The sequence below is a fragment of the Boleophthalmus pectinirostris genome, unplaced genomic scaffold (assembly GCF_026225935.1).
Source record: "Boleophthalmus pectinirostris isolate CB_2022bp ecotype Guang Dong unplaced genomic scaffold, ASM2622593v1 HiC_scaffold_17, whole genome shotgun sequence".
Taxonomy (NCBI): domain Eukaryota; kingdom Metazoa; phylum Chordata; class Actinopteri; order Gobiiformes; family Gobiidae; genus Boleophthalmus; species Boleophthalmus pectinirostris.
In genome coordinates this window covers 23291751-23315773 of record NW_026571115.1, presented here as the reverse complement: position 1 = coordinate 23315773, position 24023 = coordinate 23291751, and the positions used below count along the sequence as shown (strand labels likewise).

At 40.8% G+C, this 24023-nt stretch overlaps 3 protein-coding genes across 10 annotated transcripts in view; 2 read left to right on the top strand and 1 right to left on the bottom strand.

Moving 5' to 3' along the window:
- The first annotated feature begins 285 nt into the window (after window positions 1-285).
- On the top strand, window positions 286-634 carry LOC110162419 (retinal rod rhodopsin-sensitive cGMP 3',5'-cyclic phosphodiesterase subunit gamma-like). The gene is made up of 2 exons (XM_020927314.1): window positions 286-428; window positions 517-634. Exons 1-2 carry the CDS (start codon window positions 286-288, stop codon window positions 632-634), a joined length of 261 nt encoding a protein of 86 aa, XP_020782973.1.
- A 1907-nt stretch (window positions 635-2541) lies between these two features.
- Window positions 2542-10906, top strand: LOC110162331 (retinoic acid-induced protein 3). The gene is made up of 4 exons (XM_055152823.1): window positions 2542-2753; window positions 5411-6504; window positions 8143-8198; window positions 8361-10906. Exons 2-4 carry the CDS (start codon window positions 5433-5435, stop codon window positions 8436-8438), a joined length of 1206 nt encoding a protein of 401 aa, XP_055008798.1. The 5' UTR covers window positions 2542-2753; window positions 5411-5432; the 3' UTR covers window positions 8439-10906.
- A 2834-nt stretch (window positions 10907-13740) lies between these two features.
- Window positions 13741-24023, bottom strand: part of LOC110162292 (RNA binding protein fox-1 homolog 2-like) — a 44406-nt gene continuing 34123 nt past the window's right edge. For 2 of the 8 annotated variants that reach the window (XM_020927161.2, XM_055152820.1), the window contains 6 exons: window positions 23488-23544; window positions 22961-23111; window positions 21526-21568; window positions 19082-19179; window positions 18347-18422; window positions 13741-16534 (listed from right to left, as the gene is read on the bottom strand). In XM_020927161.2, the coding sequence (XP_020782820.1) occupies window positions 16490-16534; window positions 18347-18422; window positions 19082-19179; window positions 21526-21568; window positions 22961-23111; window positions 23488-23544 (470 nt within the window). In that variant the 3' untranslated portion in view covers window positions 13741-16489. Of the gene's footprint in view, window positions 16535-18346; window positions 18423-19081; window positions 19180-20850; window positions 20894-20925; window positions 21569-22960; window positions 23112-23487; window positions 23545-24023 lie in introns of those variants that run through there. The other 6 variants (XM_055152817.1, XM_020927162.2, XM_055152821.1 and 3 more) reach the window with 6 other exon arrangements.

The window sequence follows — 24023 nt, the reverse complement described above, 5'->3', positions numbered from 1 at the left end:
AAGGTCAAACATCACAGAAGTTGTCCATGAAGCTAAAAACATAAGTGTCTTGTGCACATGTCCAGCCCGTGGTCCAGCATAATAAACCTGCTGTGGATCTGAGTGGGATTAAGTATGCTCATGTTAATCTCCACAGTCCCCACTGAGTAGATTGAGAGCTGCGAGAAAACAGGATTAGCAAAGGGCACAGCAGTGATGGGCAGAACAGCCTCAAGAGGTAAAAGTGTACAGAATGACAGGCTAATGTGGCTCTGCTCATTTTGCTTTTAGAGACTCTCAACAGAAATGAACGCTGCGCCCCCAGCAGGAAGTGCTCTGGCAGCTAGTGGGACCGCTGGGCCCACCACGCCAAAGAAGGGCCCACCCAAGTTCAAGCAGAGGCAGACCCGAACATTCAAGAGCAAGGCGCCCAAGCCCGGACAGAAGGGGTAAGAACACAGCACTCTAGTCTTTCACTCATGCACCACTACAGACCAGCCTGTGTCTGACCTCTGACCTCTGTGCTTTTGCTTCCAGCTTTGGGGACGACATCCCGGGCATGGAGGGTCTGGGCACAGACATCACTGTGGTCTGCCCATGGGAGGCCTTTGGCGACATGGAACTCAGCGACCTGGCCAAATACGGCATCATCTAAACCTGCTGCCTCCTGCCTTCCTCGCCTCACACCTGTCCTCTGCGTGACCCTGCCCAGCCTTCACCCATCAGCCACACGCCAGATAAGGCTGTGGGCTTCCCCTAATGCCCTCTCGTCCATCTACCTCTACTGCCCTCCACTAAGTGGAGAGGACTGATAATAATGTTTTTATTTTTTTATTATTATTATATATGTAATATGTAATGCTGCTTTATAAATGATGACGAGAATAACTCCCTTTTCCCTTTTCCTTTGACTATCCAAGTATACTAGTCCTTTCCACTTTCCTCTCACCCCACAACCCCCACACCCCACCCCCTCACACACACCCCCTCTAAACCCACGGCAATGGACGCAAGCAAACCACTAGCCTGTATTTGCTTCTAGCAGTCTATCCACATGTAAATACTGAGAGTAAGACCTTTTGACCTTCTTACCTTTTATACTTCCTCGCTCTTTTTACTACATTGTGTGATGTGCTCGCTCATGGTGTGAATGTGAACATCAGGGATGCTAGGAGAGTGTAACAGCTGGAACACTGCACCAGTCCGAGGAGGAAGCCCCAGTGCCCTGTGTCTCTCCTGGTTCTGCTTCACATACATCCCTGTAGACAGATAAACAGACTAATGTTCAAAGCGCCGTGCAGCACTGTCCAATGCTGTGTTCTCATAGTTGCAGTAAAATGTGTCTATTTTAACTACATGGTCGTGCTTTTGTCTGTTTTTTGCATTCCAAACAAGCTGATGAATGGCAACCAGCAGTATATTGCAGAAAACATGAGGGGCTATGGTCATACACAACATCTTCAACAAATTAATTCTGGTACTGGTACTTATTAATATATTATATCATGACAACAAGGTAGTTTACTTGTGTAACATTTTCAAACACTATTAATCTTTTAAGTTTAGTAGAAAGCAAGATTAAATTGTACAAGAGGGCAAAGGTTTATAAGTAATAGATTTGCTGCACTATATTCCTGGTTAAGCACAGAGAGCCTCAAGCAACCCAGCTGTTGTTATCAGAGTGAAACAGTTTGATGGATTGTTCATTCCTCCAGAGGTGTTTTGGTGCAGCCCTTTGCAACAGAAACCAGAGAATTCAGTCCGGCGAAGCTTTTGGCCAGAAACAATGTTGCAACCCCCGTGTCTGACAGCATCCTTCAGCGCAAACATCCAACAGTATTTCCATTCACCTCTCCTGACGACTCCCAAAGCTCTCCAAACAGGGACCACTATCTCCCTTTATGCTCCAACTGGCTTCTTTTCAATAGAACAATGTGGAAGTGCCTGGGGGATATTGGAAACATTACGTCAGGTGTCACGAATTCCTCAGTATTATCTGACAGTCTGGGAGAAACCGGGCCTCCCAAAGCACTCCGGCATCGACATTTTTGTGGTTCAGACTTAGATATGAGCATGTACAACTATAAATCCCTATGATAAGTCAATATACAAGTTAAAGTTCAAGACAGGGTTCAACGGCTAACACGCCTAATAAAATTTTTGCAAGTGCAGACACGAAGCGGGCAGACTGTGTATAGGCTTGCACCAGACAATAGAGAAAAAGGTTTTTGACGCAATCCTCCCTAAGGCTCTGACACTGCTAGGGAGAGTAACTGGTGACTATAGTAACAGCTCTAACATTTTGATGAGTCAACTTGGATCACCAAAGTGTCTTGAGCAAGCAGCCGCAGATGTCACGTTTTATCTGCTACGATTTGGATATCAGGGAGGTGATTGTCTCTGTGTGTCTCCGCGTGTTTGTGTGCGTCTAGTCTACCAGCGCATATTTTAGAGTATCTTTTTCTCCAGGTGTAAGGGCCCCACCTATATTTGGAGGGAGGAAGAGGAGGAGTAAAATCAACTACCACAGTCTGAGCTCTTACCAAACCTGTCTATGGAAATGTGGGCGAGGTGAAGGCAGTCAGTGTGGAATTAAGATATCTTGTTTCTTAGCAATTCCTTCATCGGATTCTCTTCCTGGTACCTGCCATAAAACACAAAATGGGTACATGGTCGGAATAAGAGAAGAAACAGAGGTTATCGCAAGTTGAGCATTACACTTTGGGATTACCTGAGAACAATCTGGAAACAATTTAAACTACTAAGGATTAAAGGTAAGTTTTGCTACAACAACAAAATAGCAACCTGATTTAGGGCTTCATCTTTTCTCTAATATGTATGGTTTGAACATTGTCATAAAAATTCATATAATGTCTTGATTTTTAACCATGCAGACTTGTAGGTGTGTTAAATGAGGCAGAATTGTGGATTTCATGAACACAATGGCAGTAACCACTATTGTATAAAATGTATTCTTCTCTTGAATAGCTGTGGAAAATATCATCTTTAAAACATTTCAGATAATAGAAATATTTGCATAATTTGCCACTTCTTATAGCACAAAGAGCAACAATGAAGTGAGTGCACCCTCTTGAGTTAAAGGCCATTAAAGGTCAGCTGAAAATCACAGCCTAACACAAAGTGCTGTGAGCTGAATGAAGCAGCAGTCTGTTATCTCCTGCCATAACCATCGCCTGTATGACAATGCAAATAACAGGGCACAGTTAAACCTGAAGATGCACAAATGAATGTCATGTAGCTATGGAGGTATTAGTCAAACTCCCTTTTAAATTAAATTTCAACTTTCTGCCAAGTGAACGTATAATCACATAAAATCACAATTAAAATAAAATAATTATAGATATAATAATAGTTGATATAACAGATAATACAAAAAAATATTTATAATAATAATAAGTAACTTGTAAGGGTGTAACGATATCAAAGTCTCACAATACGATATCGTCATGGTATGAACCTAAGGGTACAATATTTATTGTGATATTTTCATCAGTATGCTACTTTTTCCTCTTAAAATGCCTTGACAAGACTTAATCCAAAGAAAAAGACTTAAAAGTGTTTAGAACTGTTATTTCTTCATGTAGTCTGCACTGAAACGGAGCAAAGGATCATGGTCTATGTAGTTCCCTCTGTCTTTTTTTTTTTTAGCTATTGCTGCACAATAACTCTTAATTTATGCAAAGAGACTTGTAATTCGATGTATTGTGATGGTCCATGATAACCTTGTGAGAACTTTGACGATACAATATCACAATATTTTGGTTATTGTTACATCCCTAGTACCTTGATGTGGGTGTGGGAATCTGTGACATAAAACATGCTTGAATGTGAGCAGCACTAATTGCTATTACATGTGAACGCTGCTCCGTACCACAGACATTACACACGTGTGGTTAGCTGATGGTCACTTGAAAACATGTTGTTGTTGTTAAGGGTTATTTCTAATTTATGTATTGTAAATTAAACTGAGAACTAAGTTTACATTGCACATATCATATGTTGTAATTTTATATAGGCAGCCTAAAAAGGGTCTGTGTAATATCAGTAGGGCCCTCAGGATATAGAGCAGCAGCCCATGTGAATCCTCTGTGAAAATCTGTTACATTTTTCACAGAGGTTTCACATGGGCTGCTGCTCTATATCAATATGCTTGATTAAAATATTCTCTTTGGAGGGCGGAATGTTTGATTACCTTTGTGTTTTTCTTTTTAAAATTAAAGCACGTGTAGATGAGTGTAAGGGCACTATAATCCACCTTTGTTTACATGGGGAGTAGTCAGCCAATCAAAACCCAAAGAAGTTAACACACACCAGTGTCATACAATAGGAGCTGCTGCAAGTTTATTTTAAAGCCAGATCATAACCGGATTTGACTATTACTCAGAGGACCATGAACAGTAGTGTTTACTGAGCACCCGCGCTATTCTATACACACCTACTGTACATGCAGTGGCAGGAGGCTGTCCAAATCCTTTCAATCAACATTTGCCTCCTCTCCCTGTGCTCCTGTGTTGTTCTGACATGTTTATCCTCTCTCTTCTTTAGCTGTCAAGGATCTTTTAGTTTTGTCTCCAGGCTGTGACCCAGCGCTTTCACCTTTGATATCTGCCTGTTTGTTTTTCCGCCCTCTTCAATGCTGTGTTTTTGAAGCACAAGTTCATTTAGTGATTGTAAATGACACATGATGCAGATGAAGCTCTCAAAGTAGTCAAGGCTGTGTTCAAGTAGTTACACAAATATGGCAATCCACACTGGACACTTGTGACATATCAGTGATCATAATACCTAGTTTAATGAGTCATATTAGGCTAAAGGTGCTATTATTACCTTTATGAGACACTTAGTATAGATCATTCAAAATGCAATGGTTACATTTTGATGATTAAAAACATACCAGGAATTGAGTTTTCTTTCATTCACACATGTTTAACACAGAAATCCTGCATATCTAATGTAATAATAATGCAGGATTACTCAAAAATGTGCGAATGAAACAAAACACAGCTCCAGGTAAGTTTCTGATGAGGTAAACTTTATAACATGGATTAAAGCTCACATGAATCCATTTTGTGTAATATATGAACTTTAATTGATGTTTTCAGGAAAGGTTAGTAATTGACCTAATAGATAATCTGTTTTGTGTAGCACTATGTAGATCGTTACTTGAAAGATCATTCATTTGTCAAATTCCCTATTGAAACAAAACGCCAATGTCTACAACTCTCCAACTGTGCCACTTCTGAAATCAATAATAACCAGTCATTTACATCTAATTTCATTCATTGACTGTCTGTCGCCCTCCTTTCAAAATGAATAAATCGAAGTCAATTTGTTGTGCAACTGTATTGATTAAATGACTCGTGCAGATCGATACCGCAGATGTACTCATGCATTTTTCTTTTTGTTGTAGGGAGTAATCAAGAAAACTAAAGATGGCGCCCCGATTCGTCTTCCAACTCCTCTTTCTTGTCGCCCAAATGCCCCTAATGTGCCAATCTCAATCCAACAGCACTTCCACAAACTCTGCGAAAAATAAGACTGTTAAGATCCGGGGTTGCGGGGATGATCTGGACCCTGTGTACCGATACTTGTGTGACCGGCGAGCTGCGTGGGGCATCGTTTTGGAGACACTGGCGACCTCGGGCTTCCTGCTCTCCATTGGTCTCCTGATTGGCCTGCTCATTTGGGCTTTATGTGTGTGCATCAAGAGGCCAAGTAGCAACATTGGAGGGTCTGTGGTCTGTATGTCCATGTTTCTGCTGGCTACGGCGGGAATATTCGGAATCACCTTTGCATTCATCATCCAGCTGACACCGCAGACCTGCCCCACGCGCCTCTTTCTGTTCGGGGTGCTGTTTTCGGTGGCGTTCTCCTGTCTCCTCGCCCGCTGCTTGGCTCTGTTGGGATTCGCGGCGGCTAGAGGCTGGGGTGAGACCGGTGTAGCGCTGGGCCTGGTCACGGTCCAGATTATCATTGCGACGCAGTGGTTGATCATAGTCCTGGTGCGGGATGGAAGGCCATGCGAGTACAGCCAAGAAGAGTTTGTGATGCTGCTGATTTATGTTCTGTGTTTGTTGGCCATCAGTCTAATCATGTCTGTCAACCTCGCGTGCAAATCTTGCATCACTTACAGCTACAGCTACTCAGGACCCTCAAACCAGCATGGAAATCTCCAGGCAATGTTGCTAGCATTCACACTAATACTGTCTGGCTCGATATGGGTGGTGTGGATTGTCATGCTTAACAGAGGGAATGTTGAGATTGAAAAGCGACCTGTTTGGGATGACCCAGTCCTGAGCATCGCCCTGGTGGCAAATGGGTGGGTGTTCCTTATGGGACACGGGCTGTCCCAGGTTGCCTTCCTGTGCAAAGGGGAGGCCAGAGCCAAAGACGTGCCTCTGAGCTTCGCAGGCTGGACCAGTCCTATTGCAGACACACCGGGACTCAACAGCCCCAAGGAGGGTAAGGAGAACGGGAGCTTTGAGACTGAGGGCGACAGAAGAGGTGAGAGTGCAAACGAGGGATCTGAGAATTATTTTTAACCAATATGTGTAAAAAAAAAATTAAAAATAATATAATTCTTTTGCATGATTGGACCATTAAGATTACAAGGGACTAAATTAAGAGACGCCCTGGACAAGACAATACAAAAATACAATTGCTCAAATTACTGAAATCACACACAAAACACACTCCAGAGTAGCAGCCCAAGCATTTCAGTTGTTTCATCTGATTTACCTTAAATTCTTATGAATATAATAAAAATTCAAGTCATGATTAGAACTTACATTTAACAAATAGTCAAGACACACTCTTATTTAAAGGTCATATTGTACAAAATTGACTCTTTGTTATTGTTTCCTCCTCAAAAATATACCCAGAGTTGTGTTTTGTTTCATTCACACATGTTTGAGTAACCCCTTATTATTAGTCTGCCTCCTTCTCCAAAGCTCAAAATGCTCAAATGCTCCAGCTTGTGATGTCATGAAGTGGCAGTTTTCAAGTGAACAGCTCCTTTTACATTTTGGCCAGACGAGATTGGCAATTCTAGGGCTGAAATCATCACCATCAAAATAAAAAAGGGTTTGCGTGTTAAACTTGGTGAATGAAACAAAACATAACTTTGGGTGTGTTTTTGATGAGGAAACAGATTATAACATAGATCAGAAAATAATATAAGTAATATGGGACCATTAAACTATCAGTTGTTAAACTCCTCCTATTCAGGCCTAACGCAAAAAAAACAAACTTGTCTAAAACGCCACAGTCCATTGTGTTGCTCTGCCTCTCAGTAAAATATCTATAGGCTGACTGCAGTATAACGAATACTGGTACAGGCCTTGTTTCTGATTGGTAGTTGGTAACTGGTTAATTTGTTTCTGGACATATAACTGGCATTACTTATCGACTCAGCTGGGTTCCCATGTGTCAGGGAGGAGATCTGCATTTTTACACAACAACAAGCCCAAACTCCACACCGCACCCATAAACAGTCCGTTTCTTTAAGAGAACACTGCCTCTCCCTGATCACTCTGTACTGGTTTAACCTCTTCTGGTGCCGCCATCCATGTGCAAGTGCTTTTGACAAGAAACATGGTAATAGTGTAATCGCGTCATATGTTTTTACTTGTCTGTAGGTGAACTGAGGTCCTCATTAGAAACCATGTGAACCAAGCTTAAGCCCAACTACTATAACACCAGCGTTTGTCGTAAATACCTCAAAGCTGATGTCTTGCTGTTTGTCGACGAAAAGTATTTAGAGCAAATAAAAACGGCAAGGGAGATAAATTAGTACAACAACATGTAAATCTGCTCTGATTTAAGGCTACAACTGCATTTGGTTAAAAAGTATTACCTCAGTGTTGCACGAGGTAACCTTAAATGCATTCGTGTGTGGGCAGGCAGGCTCTATGTTGTACAAGATGAACGATAATCCATGGGAGACGCCTAGGGGGATAGTGAGGCTGAAATTCCAGTTTAGTTGGAGAGGTTTGATCAGTCTGTATCCACAAGTGAATTGAAATCGCTGTATGTTCTGTAAGTGATGGAGTGCTACTGTAATCGTTCTTTAAGTGTGGCCTTTATGATGAAGGGTCTGTAACAGTGATAATGAGCTAACCGTAGCGCCCCGTGTCCCCTCAGGCAGGAGGACAGAGCCTGTGCTACGCTCTCCCTATGAGTCTGAGTTCTCCATGACAGTGAGTAAAGTATCATCATTAATACTCTGTCTGTAGTAATTAAGCACTGACCTTTTAGCACAGGAGGCGATTAGGCTGTAATGTAAGGCAGATTGCAAGTCTATAGTTTTTTATGGACATTAACCACGCTGACAGGTGATGGTAGATATCTTTGTGTTCCAGGAAATTGACACGGAGAAAGACTACACTATTCCTCGGCCACAGACGACGAATTTCGAGGAACCCTACGATGAATATTAAGGACAGTACCAGAGTTTTACAATAATGTACTTTGGGAGAGTAGTGATCAGCAGTGAAGAAATTGGGTTTTTATGGCGTCAAAACAAACAAAAGGATGTCACAAGATAAAATGTTTGTGTTTGTTACGATTGTTAAGAGGAGATATAAAATAGTATATACCAGTATTCGCAATTACTGACACATAACAAACAGTAAAAAGTAAAATTGTTTAGCCGAATTAGGTCTATTTTAAGTCTCATTGCCCAATAGATGACCTTTCCTCTAGTAGCCCATGTGACCAGCTTAATAAAAATCAAGCTTAAAAATTTACGTGACATGAAATGCACTTTACATTTTGGTTTAGCATAGACTGAATATAAACGTCCAGAATTTGATGATAAAAACCTCACGATGATTTCATTTTTATTATATTTGCCTACCCATTATACTTAGTTACTTAATAAGCCATGACTGTTACCAAGCTGTGGCAAACTACTGACGTTAGGCAATGATCCAGTTGAATCACAAAGAAAATCCCTATGAGGAAACACCCATCGCTGTGACAATCCCTTAACAAAGACACGAGCAGCACACAGCATACATACTAAAGGATATACTACACCTTTGGGGCTGTTCAAGGGGCAGAAAAGATGAAAAAGCCCAAACATAATGTAATATCTTAAGCCCAGAGGCGGCAAAGAATCCCCAACAAACTTCCCATGTGTACGAACAAAGAAGTACTTTATGTGATCTTTTGTTTCCCAGTTTGTTGTAAATGCTAAACATTTCAGCAAAATGTAATTATATATTTGATTCTCCGCAACTAACATCAGTAAAAACTAATAAACTTAAATGATTATGTAACTAGTAAAAGGAGATATTAGAGCCTATAGTTATGTAACCATTTAAAGGTGCACTGTGTAACTTTTGTGGTGAAGGGTACATCACCTGTTGTGTCATTGTAAGTAGGGATGTAACAATAACCGAAATTTGGTGATATCGTATCGTCAAAGTTCTCACAATATATCGTGGACACTCACAGTTTTTCGAATTACAAGTCTCTCTGCTTAAATTTAGAGTTATGGTGCAGCAGTAGCTCAAAAAAGACAGAGGGAACTACATAGACCATGATCCTTCGCTCCATTTCAGTGCAGACTACATGAAGAAATAACAGTTCTAACCACTTTTAAGTCTTAGTTCTTTGGATTAAGGCATTTTAAGAGGAAAAATATCGCCTCCACAAAATATCACAATAAACATCGTACCGTGAGATGTATATCGTGAAAATATCATACCGAGAGATTTGGATATTGTTACATCCCTAATCGTGAGCCTCCCCACCATATCGTGAGCTTACCCATGATATCGCAATAAATATTGTACCATGAGGTTCATACCGTGAAAATATCATATCGTGAGACTTGGATATCCTTACATCCCTAATTGTCAGTGTTATTGCTTTGCCTGGAATATTCCACAGTGTGTCAGTAAAGTGCCTGTCTTACATTTATTTAATACATACTGTATGTTTTAATCACTAATATATTGAAAAAACCTGCTTTCTTACTGTGAGCGGGGCCACCTCTCTGCAGATCTGATCTCTAACTTCACTTGGTGGCGTCTCCTGCTTGTCTCCATGGAGTTTAATGCCATACTGTGGAACATTTAAAGCAAAGCAAAAAACATCTTCATTAAGAAAAGCAGGTGGGGTACAGTCCACTAGAAAAGTGACACAAAATGTTATATAAATACAATGGTTTGAGTTTGCAACCTTGCCTCAAAAGTTAATCCCAGTTGATCCCATCTCATCTCCTCAAAGTCTTCTCTTGGTTTTAAAATCAAAGAAAGATATTTTCAAAGACACTACTGACTCATGCACTCTTTATAAAGGTTGCCGGCACCGACATGTGTTTTGCTATTTCTTTTCCCTTGCAGTGTAAATATTTGTGCCTTTTTATGTGCAATGTTATTTGTAATCTGCCAGCAAGATGTCTGCCTAAAGAAGAATGAAAAGGCAGAGTGACTCACGCCTGAGTTTCATCAGTGGATGTGCTTGGATCTTCCCTGGGGCTGGATTCCACATCAGCATGGCTCCAAGGGAAGAGTGCAGTTTGAGCTGGTGTATAATAGGCCCAAGGTGATGAGGAGGGCGTGAAGCTGTCACTCTGGAGGTGCCAAACTGCGGCGCTCACGAGAGGCGTCTGAGAGCGCAGTAAGAGAGGAGAGGAGATAAGAGGCAGGAGAAGCACACGGGGACATGTCAACTCAGTGGGAGGCTACTGCTGTCCTCACTGGTTTAAGTCTTTGTGTTTAAACTCACTATTCAGAGGCAGGTCCTACACAATTCAACCTAATGAGTCTTTCCAGTGCTGTGTGAAGAATGTATGTTACAATCCTGTAAATGTGTAAAGTTTAATTAATTAAATGTTATTAATTATCTTTGTCATTACTGCTTATTTGATGTAATAAATAAACTCTTGTTAATGAAATTAAGGTATCAAAAGCATTATTTATAAAAAGAAACTCTACATACCTAGACAGTGAATTTTAAGTGAGATATAATTGAAATAGTTAAACACACATTGTATTTCATATGATAGAATAAAATGATGTCATAATTAGGGGTGTATCAATAACCAAAATATCATGATATCATATCGTGGACCATCACAATATATCGAACCACAAGTTTCTTTGCTTAAATTCATTGTTATGATGCAGCAACATCTAAAAAAAGAGGGAACTACATCAACCATTGCTCCGTTTTGGTGCAAACTACATGAAGAAATAACAGCTCTAAGCATTTTTAAGTCTTATTTCTTTGAATTAAATCTTGTCATGAGGAAAATGTAGCATATTCAAAATTTTGTTAGCCTCCACAGAATATCACAATAAATATCATACCATGAGATGTATATCATGAAAATATCGTACTGCACCGCACCTAATATTATAATTATAGAGAATCTGGGATATATATTTAAAAATAATAATAATAAATAAATAAATCATTATTTTAACAATATGGGATAACTTTTCGGTCACCCAAAATCTGTATTAAATATGAGCTAGAATGTTGCAATATCACCTATCGTTTAATTTGATTTTTTATTTACATTTTTACTTTACTAGGTTTTGGTTTAATATGTTTTTAAACGTGGCAACTACAGTAGATGCTTAAATGTTGCTACTAAACCAACCCCCCACTGTCTGCAGGACGTGTCTGCCTCCACCAGGGGACAGTGTTTAGGCACTAGTGTTATTTTAATAGATCCATGGTGTTAAGCTGTGCGTGAACACTAACACTTTTTAATTACGACAACACTTGTAATTATTGTAACGCCAAAAGCAGCAAATTCCACTTACACACGCTGTAAACGCCGTGGTGCCAGAATCATAGCACGATTAGGCCGAAGTGGGAGTTTTCTCTTCCGCTGATCTTTCCCTCACTGACCTTTTGTGACCCCGTCATCTTCAGGTCAAGTCCTCCCTCCAGCTCGAGTTTGCGTCTCACACGTGCCCCTGCCCACAGAGGCCTATCCAGTCCCCCAATTACGCTGCCTTCAATTACACAGAGCGCATGCCATCAAATTGCCAATTGGCCTCTTGTGCATTCGAGCAATTAGCAAGGATATGAAGCTTCCCGTCACATCCAACCCATTTACGGCCATTAACTCCAGATGCAATTAAAGATTGTTCCAGATATGTTCCCCTCGGCAGCGGGCAGAGGGCACAGCCGGGAGGAGAAGTTCACAGATTAGGTCGAACAACTTTCTCCCGGACGAGCTGCAGCGTGAAAGTTAGCGCCAAAACACTAGAGCATTAGAGGGCACCTTAATTAGGCCCACCCCAACGACGTAACAGGACTACAAAAGCTTGACATTTTCGTGCAAACCTTTGTCTCAACTGGGAAAAAATATGGTTAATAAAACTCGTAACAGTCAATAACGTCTAGGGATATCCAAGTCTCGCGATATGATATGAACTTCACGGTACGATAATTATTGTGATATTTTGTGGAGGCTAACAAAACTGTTAATACGCTACTTTTTTCTCTTAAAATGCCTTGAAAATACTTAATCCAAAGAACTAAGCCTTAAAAGTGCTTAAAACTGTTCTTTCTTCATGTAGTCTGCTCTGAAATGGAGCACAGGATCATGGTCTATGTAGTTCCCTCTGTTTTTTTAGTTTTTTTGTTTTGTTTTTTTTGCAATCGCTGCACCATTACTCTTAATTTAAGCAAAGAGACTTGTAATTCGATATATTGTGATGGTCCACGATATTATTGTGAGAACTTTGACAATACGATGTCACGATATTTTGATTATTGTTACATCCCTAATAAGGTAAATAAAAATAAGCATACATTTTTTATTGACGTGCACTAAACTAAACCAACACCAAGAATATGCTCAGTTTAATTTGACTAGTCCTACAAAAAGCAACACATAAATAAAACCTATAAATTAAAATAAATAAAATACACAATTGCCTGTATTAGTGGATACTGATTAAACAAGACAAGAACTTAACTAAACTTCAACACCAAATCCAAGAATATGCTCAGTTTAATTTTACTAGTCCTACAAAAAGCAATATATAAATAAAACCAATACATTAAACTAAACTACACAATTGCCTATAATATTGGATACTGATTAAACAAGACAAGACATACCCTTAAATAACTTCAATACCAAATCCAAGAATATGCTGTTTAATTTGACTAGTCCTATAAAAAGTAACACATATATAAAACCTATAAATTAAAATAAATAAAATGCACAATTACCTATATTGTTGGATACTGATTAAACAAGACAAGACATGCCCTAAACTAAACTTCAACACCAAATCCAAGAATATGCTCAATTAAATTTTACTAGTCCTAAAAAAAGCAATATATATATATAAAACCAATAAATAAAAAATAAACCACACAATTGCCCATAATACTGGATACTGATTAAACAATCTGGAGATACAAGTATCTATAAAAATCTCTCCCGGATGGTGATGATGGAGCGGCGGTGGATGCAGAGATTGAGTTACATCGTTTCTCTGAGCTCTTATTCTGTTGGAAACTGCTCCTTTATCTCTGCAGTGGAGTGGTCCCAGCTATTTCAGGCATTCTCTATCCTGATTGGACAACCCGACCCGGCCAAACGCTGGAAAAAACGATAAGACTGAGACAATCATGGGAAGGAAATAACATAATGGTTACTAGCCTGAAAATCCTGGTCTCTATCAGCTGTAGATAAGCAGCATATGCGTGGGCTCGACCAGTCAATGGAGGTAATAAGAACTCGGAGTACAAACCGTGTAAAAACCAAACAGTTTATTTAGTATATACATTCAATAATAATGAAAGGGAATAAACTGAAGGCAGACACAAGAATGGCAAAGTAAAACATTGTGAAAATACATCACTTATCGAAAACAAAAATATATCATCACTTGGGTATGGTCTTTTTGGAGCATGTGACATGAAAAAACGCACACATGCAATTCAAAACCACTTAGTAAATCCCTATACAAAAACTCCCATTGGGTTGACTTGAGCACAGTGCAGGGAGCCAAGGGTCAGCGGCTAAGAGTCAGGACGGGCTGGCAGCTGAGGGGGACTTCCATACACCTGTTTAAGCCTACGCTCGCAACCCCCCGGGATAATTAAGCTTTACAATTAGACTGCCTATAGGACGTTATGTGTTTGAGTGGGCCTACTTCATTTGGCTTTCATTACAAAACAGTGGGTCAGCAGTGCTACCAAATTAAATATCTTATGAGTGGTGATTACTGCCAGGGCACAGAGGGATCATAACTCGGGTTATTGGAGTAAATCTGCTGCCACTGTACTTTCTACTACTACCAAAATGTCCGGTGTAGTGAAGTCCTCCCCTGCTGCCTTGTCAACTCCCCCAATAGTCCTCCAGCATTACGAAATTCATGCACAAGTGAAACCCTTTCCTCTCACAAAAGCATGCATAGCAACACTTCTGATAATACTTTTAAGGAATAATAAAGACCAAAAAAAGAGGTATACGTGTCAAAAAATACTCATTGGACCTACTGCACACTGTTTAGTTTTTTTTTTCACGATCGCACAATAACATCACTCCCCCTGACTCTGTCCGTGCCCCGACACAAAAAGACAGTGGGGAACGTGGCTGTCCTGTCAGAGAATGATTAATGGCTCAGCTTGTCACCTTCACTGTGGTAGTCCCTGCACCGCACACACACACTTGGGTGCATTGTTGCAAAAGGTGACCACTGCAGAGCCCCCCCCCCCCTCCCGCACGCCCTCTCGACATTGACTGGACATTTTCCTCCCGTTTACCTCGGGGCGAACGTGAATGAATAAATATCCGCTACCGTTTGGGTCCCTCATGGCTCGGATTTTCCCTTTCTCTGCACCACATTGGCTTTCACACAAAAAAGCCAATTATTAAAATGAGTGGACCAATTTGTTTGCGGGTCAGAATTGCTAAATTACTGTAACCTTTTGAACATGTCCTTTTTTTCGATGACATTTCCCCGGCTGCTTCACCCAACTAAGGCAGAAAACATTAAAAAAAGTGAAGGCAAAAGTAATGAGAAATATGAGATACATAATTATTACCAAAAATGTGCTTTTTTTCAGAAAATCTTTGGAACCAAAAAGACAAAATGTAAAACAGTATAAAGGAGAGTAGTATACAGAAATGTGTTACATGACATAGACAGTCCTTTTTCTGCAGCTGGATAAAACCATTTGCAAATTTAGAAAGCATGATGATAAACTTATAACAGAATGTGCTGTCCTGTGACAAGACTATTTTAAAATTAATTACTGAAGCAAGACACATTTGCCACACAGATTCTGTAAGCCTCATTAGACTTGATCATTTTGATTGGCCATTTCGAGTGCAGGCTGCTCTATTGGGATTTTCGGTTATATGGAGTGCACATCTGATGAACGCTACTATGCCCAAAGCCCGCAGGCAGAAATATCTCAATACATCTCAATTGGCTGGGACATATTTCCATTTGGCTGACTGGCAGATGATTAGCTCCCCTTGTGGGTGTTCTTACTTTCAAATCTCCGTCATTCGGCTGGGTCGTCCATGTGACCCGCTCATTACTACAAGGCTGCTAACTGGAATGTCTGGCTGTGTCCTAAGCGGAGAGTTGAATCCTTTTAAGGAAAAGGCTGATCTGTGGAGATACCAACTGCTTGGACAGGCTTTAGGTTGCCTCCAAATGGAAAAAGGTTGCATCAGCGCTGAGAGGGCTAGCTTATGTTGCACTGGGAGACCTCTGTGAAGTGAGCAAGGACAACATGAATCTACGCACCTTTTTCATGGCAAAAAAGTGAAGTAACGCAGAAACACCAGTCACTTTTTCCTCATCAGTTTGGAATTATTTTGTACAAATTTTTTTGGGGGGAAAGACTACTTCTCATGCGTTAATTAGTGTTGACAACAGTGGTTTTCTTCAAGATGAGTTCATAACAGAAAGTCCAGCATTATCTGTTCTGTCCATTTCTTATTCACCTTAATTCAACTTCAATCTGAGGGATGTAGTGTCAAAACGATAAGTACCTTCGTAAAGTGGGCCGTGGCAGTTCCTTTCATTTTCGCACTAGCCGACACTTTGAAATGTAGTGGAAACCGTTTACTGGGAGTTGAGCTGTACAATAGGGCAGTGGATATAGTGTTTTGTAATAGGTTGTAGTGTGCAGATTCAAGTCTCTCGCTGTCCTGTAGTCCTGCTGCTGCTAAAAAAGAAAATCCATGATAGTAGTGCCCCAGGTCCGACGAAACTAAGCTCTGGCTATTTTCACGTGGCAGTTTTTCCATTGTTTCCGTGTTGACGTTGAGACATAAAAAGCACAGGGACAGGCGAGTTGACGATGTGGCAGTGACCTCTCTGCCACATAAAAACAAGGCAAAAAAATGGAGGAAAAAACCACGACACGAGTTGCCACTAGAGTCCGTCGGCGGGGTAATGGAAGGGAGTTCTCGCCAAAGGAAAGAGCCGGAAAACGGGTTTGTGTTTTGGAGCCGTGGGAAATTCCTCTGAAATTTTGTGGTTTAGTACGGAGCGAATCTACTGTAGCCCGCCCGATATAAACTGGCCTGGAAGAAACAGAGCAGAGAAGATAATGAGTAGGGTTGCATCATTTTATACAAAATACAACATGTGGAAAAAAGGGGCCTACAGTTTCTAAATGGTCACATTTTAAAACATGAAAAAAAATTATAACTACAATATTTTTTCAGCCTGATTCATCAGTCGGTTTCACTTCGTAAAAACTAGGGGTGTGCAAAAATATCAGAATATCGATATATATCGTATCGTTTAATGTGCTGATACAGTATCGATATTGCGGGCTGCTGTATCAATATATCGTCAAGAGTATTTTAGGTATATTTTCACTAAATTAGTTTGTGGAAGAGCTACAGTTGTGTTGACATTTTCACTGTTGTGAGTAAAATGGATGTTTTTCACATTCACTTTTCACAAACTTAGTGGACTTTTAGTATTAGAGCCATCATTTAGCCTTTTTTACACTGTACTGTATCGAATCGATGTGAAATATATTGTATCGAATCGTAATGAATCGAAAGCTCACTGTATAGAAAAGCGTATCGTATCGTGGCCTATGTATCGGGATATGTATTGTATCGGTAACTTCTTAACGATATTCAGCCCTAAAGAAACCGTCCTGGTCAGAGAAACCGTCTGAGAACCGTCATTAGAATTTGTTACGCTTTTTCCAAATCCCGTAGAAAGAAGGGTAATAACATCTTTATCAAAATTCACCAAACATTCTCTTTGTTCTGGCTTTAAATCCTCAATCTCGGGAATTGAATCGTTGCGAACACAGAATATATGGCTCTTCGCTGATTGGCTGATGCCCAAACTCACACTTCCGGGGTTTTTGCGAACCGTCTAGTGTATTCTGATTCATGACATAGTTGCTGGAGAGAAATGAAATTGAGCGGAGGCACTAGGTGGCGCCAGCCTGGCTAATATTTTTTGCCACTCAAAGCAAAGTCTGAATGAGGTTAATACAAAAACAGGTCTTTTCACGTATACAAACTATCAAGAATGCATTAGCATTGTAAAGTGTAATCCGGACATTGTAATGTTGTGACTACAATTAATTTCTAGGGTTGTAACGATATTCAAATCTCACGGTACGATATTATCACGATACGAATCTCACAGCACAATATTTACTGTGATATTTTAAAGAGGCTAATATAATTGTTATAATTGTTTGATTTAAAATTTTTATTTACGTATTTTGGTGTGAATTATGACTATGAGAATTCAAGTAAAAAACATATTTCTTCATGTTGTCTGCACTCTGCACTTAAATGAATCATGGGATATGCACTTCAGTATGTTTATGAGCTGTTGCTACTATAAAACCATGCATTTAAGCAAAGGAACTTGGACAGCCCATGATATTATTGTGAGACTTTTGATGATACGATATCACAACATTCTGGTTATTGTTACATCCCTATTAATTGTTTTATTAAATACATGCAGGAATTCTCATTACACTTCACTACAGATATTAAAATATACCCAATTACTGATTTTAAATGTAAAAGGACAAAGTAGAAACAATGCTAGTCATTTTCTGATGATGATACTGTCGCCCAAATCATGAGTAAACAATTATATGATTTCACAATACACTGTGATAAAAATGAAGCGCTTTATTTTTTCTATTTTTCATGTCTGGGCAAGTTGCAATGGAGCATCTGCCCATAAATCTCACTAACACAAACATAGCCAAATGACTGCTATGATCCTCTGTACACCCCGAATTACCACAAGTGTAATCTAATGCAGTCTGGCTCGGCCTGCTCTTGTTAAAAATACTAGTAATTTATGCCCCCTGTCAGTTGTTTCACAGCTCATTTTCTCACCATGGCTCCCACTCCGTACGCAGCAGCAGCTGGGGCTAAAGCGTGGTAGGGGTCTGTAGTGTACACTCTGCCATAACTGGAAACATAACAAAACAGCCCTTAGTGAAAACAACAGACAATTAACATCTCACTCGAGTCCTGCTGATTTATCCATTAGCACAATTCTGGTAATAACAAAATGCACATCCACTTGTCTTCTTTAATTAATTGAAGAAGTTATGAAAACAAAATAAAGACAGTCCTTCTCCAGATTCGTATAAAAAAAGTGAACTCATAATCTGATCCTGCAGAAACACTCTGTTGTGCGGACAGGTGAGACAGAAAGATGATGATTAAACCTGATTATTACCCAGCTGTGCCAAGGACTGGTCACAAGATGGGGCCACTCTGAAATGGGCACTTGCAAAATGCCAGGTGGATAGATTATATTAGCAAAAGATTAGGTGTAGAATATATCAGTGAGGGACATCTGCTTCAAATGAAAAACATCAACTTCAATTTATAAATATGAAACAAAGTTGTTTTGAGTTTATAAATTTTAAAACCTTATGCAAATGTTCAGACCTTACAATTATTACATATTTCTGCAGCTGACTTTGAAAATTAACAGTTTGTGCTTACACTGTTGTTTTATTCATATTTTTTTCAAATACGAGTATTAAACCAAATGTTTAGCACTGTTTTTCTCACTTGGAAGTCATCGTGTTTACATGGTGTGTCCCTGGATGACCTCACCTGTCGCTGTAGGCGGCGGCTGCGGCGGTTGCCCCGGTTACAGCAGCTGGTTGGGCGTAGCGATAGGCGGCGGCCGCAGCAGCAGCGGGATAGCCCCCCTGGAGACACACATGAGAGGACTGACTCACACTGGGACAGAGGAATACACTACACAAGTGGAGATGAATGACGAAATGCCATAGACTGACACGACAGGCAAGGCTCAGGCCAAACTGGTGCCATTTCAGTTCAGTTTTCATAAAACATTGACTGCCGCCATTTAACCAAGGGCTGCACAACGTTAGGAACCCACAAAGAAAGTGACTGATGTGGGGAGAGGGAGGGATGAGGGACGGATATAGTCCCACTAATTCATGTAACAACATGATACAAAATGTTAAGAAATTGTTGAGTATTTATTACACACTATAGCAACATTCTAACTTCAGAGCATCCTTACATTTCTCCAATATTTGTTACTTTAAAGACTCCATTTTATGATTGTGTATCTACAATCAATCAATGTATGTGACACTACTAAGCAGCAGCAGCAACAGTTCTTTTAATATTGTGACACTGTAGCTCAGTTGATACAAGCATTTGCCACTGATCTGTAATATTTATTGTTCAAGTACAGCACCATTGCAATAGTCCATGTGTGAGTGTGGTGTTATTATATGTTAACATTGTGCAGCCCTGCTAGCAGTACTATTATGTTATATTACATGCTATCCATGTGCCAGAGTATTGCATTTCGAAAAGAGGGGAAAGGAGAGCATTCTGTGGAACAATAGCATTTTATCAATGAGACAGAAGAAGGAAATTGCACTGTCAAAGTGGAGTTAGACTGGATTATTACCACTACAAGAGAGAGAGAGTGAAAACAGAGGACTATAGAACCTCTTTGTCTGGGCAGGCCTATGCGAATAAAGAAATGAAACTGACTAAAGAACACTACAAGTAAAGTTGACATGTCATTAATATGATTATATATGTGAATTTAAGAAGTGAATGGAAAACAGATGGAAGAAGACACATACAAACACATCCACACACAAGCCTATACTAACACTAGATCATCTCTTTGCATTGACAGCGCATGCACGATCCCCCAAATTTTACCAAACCTTCAAATAACACCACACCACTGCATTTGGACCTGACCAGGACAGAGCACAGCACAGCACAGCATAGAACATTCTCTGAGATGCCCCCATACACAGGGTGGAGGGGCGGGGCAGAGGGTAGATCAGGCAAGCTGTTAGAGGACAGACAGCAAGGCTTTCTTGGTAAGTGGAGGCAAAAGAAGGACACAGAAGAGTGTAACAGTATGTCTGCATGCAGCAGCTGATGGGCGCATGCTTCAGTAATCGTCCCGTAGGAGACGAGAGGGCGGTTAATTCAGGAAGAGACCATGTTCTCCGTTTCAACCAGAAAGGACGAGATAAATGACAGACTACAGCATTTGCCTGTAGTCGTCATAATGCCGTGTGGGCGTATCAATTTAGAAAAACAAAGGAGGAAATTATCATAGTTGTTGCTTGAAACCTTTCAAAAAGAGAGAGAGACCTGGTGCTCTTTTGAAGAAACTCATTATAATTTAGTTGTTTAGTACAAAAAGACCTTATCCTGTTAGTAGGAAGCAAACTTCAAAGCAGTAGTCATTACTGAAAACAACTAGAAGACAGCACGTTTCCAGACTGGATCAGAAGATGATTCGTAAGATCAGTGGGAGGTAGTAGTAGTAGAAGTCAAACAATGCACACTCGAGGGTTTGGTGTTGACCCTACCTGAGGCAACCTGGGACTAAGCACTGAGTCCTGAAACACTAGTCTATAGAGAAAACAGAAACAACCGTGGTCAACCTGGTTACACACTCACACTACTCCAGCGATGCAGCGCCCCCCACAGGACAGCCTGGCCAGGTGACTGAGACCTGAACCACCCCTCACTTTCTCTCTATAGAGGTAAGATTTGCATGTATGTGGGTATGATTATTTGTCATATAGGAGGTAATAATAAGGGCTAATAATTTCTGTTTGCAGCTCAATTATGCATGTATGTAACGTGTAGCTTTATAGTACGGCTTAGACATTAAGTTCAGGTGGTTAAACTTTAGCAAAGAACTATTTTTAAAACATGTACCTGTCTTTTAATTCCAAATTACCTATAATCTGAAAAAGGTGTAAGGTGTGTAATATTTCACTTTCAGCATCTGTGTTTTAATGAGCTGTGTGCCATGTTGTTGTGGAGACTTAGAGAAAATTTCTGCTTCATTTTTGGAGTGGAAAGGCGTGATAAATCTTGGCTGATTTTATTCCCATCAAGGGCTCAGTCACCTGTAGCCGGGGCAGTCTGCGGTATGGGCGAGTGGACGCACATGCAGAATCACCCGCAGAGGAAAAACAAAAGAGAAAAGCAGTGAGGGGGAGAGTGCGGTGTGGGTGAGACGTGAGTTTACTTACATACAAGTCTGCAGCGCCGTAAAACCCATCCTGATAGACCACACTGAGAAAGATAGAGGAGGGGAGGGAGGAGAGGAGGAGGAGAGAGGGAGAGCGGTGGAGGAACAGATGGTGGTGCACAGTCCCAAAACCAAAGTGGAGGCGATTCACAACACAGCAACAAAATACAGAGGGGGTAGAGGAGAAGAGGAGAGAAAAGAGAAGAGAGAAACAACAGTTATTTCACACCCATGCAGCATGCAGAGGAAATAAAACCTCCATTGAAGCTCCACAGCTAAACCATTATGCACAATAGACCCATAGGAGCAATAAAAACGTTCAGTGGGCCAAATGAAACAACAAACTGCCATTGTTCCCTGCCTGCTGAAAGTCTCCCAGGGACAGGCCACTTTATGAGGGGAATGGAGTTTGAGAGCCGTGTGCGTTGTAACTGTGGAGCAGATATGGAGAGGGTATTTCCTGCTACCCAAATTTTCCATCTTGCTTAATTTGAATCATGACAGTAAGCGCCCGTACGGCTATTTCCCAATCAATGCGGCTTTGATTCGAGTATCATTGTAATCATGACCCCATTAGCCAATCAGCCCCGCACAGCAGCTACATGCACAGTAACAGACAGACTGCAGTGGGTTGTGTGTGTGCAGAGGGGAGAGCAGAATGATATGGATGTGTTTATGCTAATCGGCTGATGCTGGTATCTGTGTTGTTTATTCAAATGGGCCCGTCGCACTCGTCTCAAAGGCCGGCGCGCTGACTGACAATGTGCCAGTTGGACGAGGTCTAAGCACCGCTGTAATAAAGTGGGACCAGCTCAAATAGGAGCAGGGAGCAGTATTTGGAAAATTGCACACTAGAGTTGCAAATAGAGGCTAAGCTTAAGCTAAAACATATCAGGCTTTTGTATTTGATCCCCACCATGTACATCTATAAACAGCGGCCACATAAATAGGTACACCAGTTTTATTCCACTACACATGGTTGTGCTCGAAGGCATGACACTTTGGAAACTAATCTTTGCAGTGTACACAAAATTTCAACTGAGCAGCAATTTTGAGCTCAAAACTTGCTTATAAAGCTATGTTGGAAAGAATAAACTGTTAAAATGAGACATGGAAAGGTGCTTTATAGATTCAACTAAGACCCCTGGTGCTTTCTACCTGCCAGCTGAGCATAGGAAAATGAGAACTGATTTACATTGTTCAGCAAATTAGAATTTCTAAGAACTGGTAACATAGAAGAAACTAGAACTAGGTAACAAGCATATAATTTGTAGGTAGTGTTTGCAGCCCCTTGTTCCCCTGTGTGCAGTTTTGTCAGATAAAGGAAAACGGCTTTGAGGGCAAAAGGTGTACCTATTATAGTGGCCCTATAGAGAGCCCTGACTGTAGTGAGTGCAGTGGACAGAGGGGGCGCTCAGAGCAGGAGTGTGACTTACCCGGGGTAGGCGGGGATGGCGGCTTGGGGCACCGCAGCCCGCACAGCGCTGTAAACGGGCCGGCCCCTCCCTCGGAGGTGCGCCCCGCGGAATGCTGCTGCTGCTGTGGTGGCCGCTGCAGCAGCTGCCGATGGGTACGGGAACCCTGGCACTGGGAAAAACCAGAGGAACATGAATCAAATCCAGAAAAATACAACCAGGAAATTAACAGAAACGAACAAAGAGAATAAGTAAACTCAATCCTTAGGCACAACATAAATATATCCATATAAATTCAAAGGAAATGTGACCTACATTTAAAACACTATGGGACTTTATATACTGTGCACGTCTCTACAAGAATATGGTTCCATGAGACTGCGCAGTCTGTCCATAATTAATAGTAACAGTTATAGTAGTGGCCAAATGCCTATTTAAATAAACAGTGCCCTTTTATACTCAGTCACCAAAACCCGGGTTAAACCCCCCCCAGAACGATCCGACAGCATGAGTAGACATTCATCAGAGCTGGTCTCCTGGGGTCTCACCTGCATAGAGCTCTGGGCCATACACTGCTCCCACCATGGGACTCAATTTCCAACCTGCTGATGACAGTCGCAGAGTCAAATAAAACAACATTACACTGCCATTCTCTTTTACCACACTCATTCACTTTTATAGAGGGCTGTTGGGTCCAGTGGGCGCCTAAAGAGCAGCTGAATTGATTAAAATACGATAAGTAGTTCGAGAAAGGAGGAAGTCAGTAATGTCTTCGTCCCTAGGAGTATTTTCCAGATGGATGAAACACCACAAGTCATTTCACAAGGACTGAATGCAGATAGCTAAAAATGAAAACCGTAAAAGTATTGAATATTTCCTTAGGGCGAAAATACAGTCTATAAAAAGGGTGAGGCATGGACACAAAAAGCATATTTTCTTCTGAATTCATACTTTGCCCACGTGATATGATCCTTTGGTGGTGATTCAAATGTTACAATGGCCATATTTTCTTAGACTTGGCCTGTGCTTAGCTGTGCCACTGAGCAGTAAGGCCTCAGATGGCATTAATAATCAACGTGGTTTC

Coding starts and splice junctions, on each gene's coding strand:
- LOC110162419 (XM_020927314.1), top strand. CDS start 286: ATGAACGCTGCGCCCCCAGCAGGAAGTGCTCTGGCAGCTAGTGGGACC. Junction 429..516: donor CCCAAGCCCGGACAGAAGGG/GTAAGAACACAG, acceptor TTTTGCTTCCAG/CTTTGGGGACGACATCCCGG.
- LOC110162331 (XM_055152823.1), top strand. CDS start 5,433: ATGGCGCCCCGATTCGTCTTCCAACTCCTCTTTCTTGTCGCCCAAATG. Junction 6,505..8,142: donor GACTGAGGGCGACAGAAGAG/GTGAGAGTGCAA, acceptor GTGTCCCCTCAG/GCAGGAGGACAGAGCCTGTG. Junction 8,199..8,360: donor AGTCTGAGTTCTCCATGACA/GTGAGTAAAGTA, acceptor TTTGTGTTCCAG/GAAATTGACACGGAGAAAGA.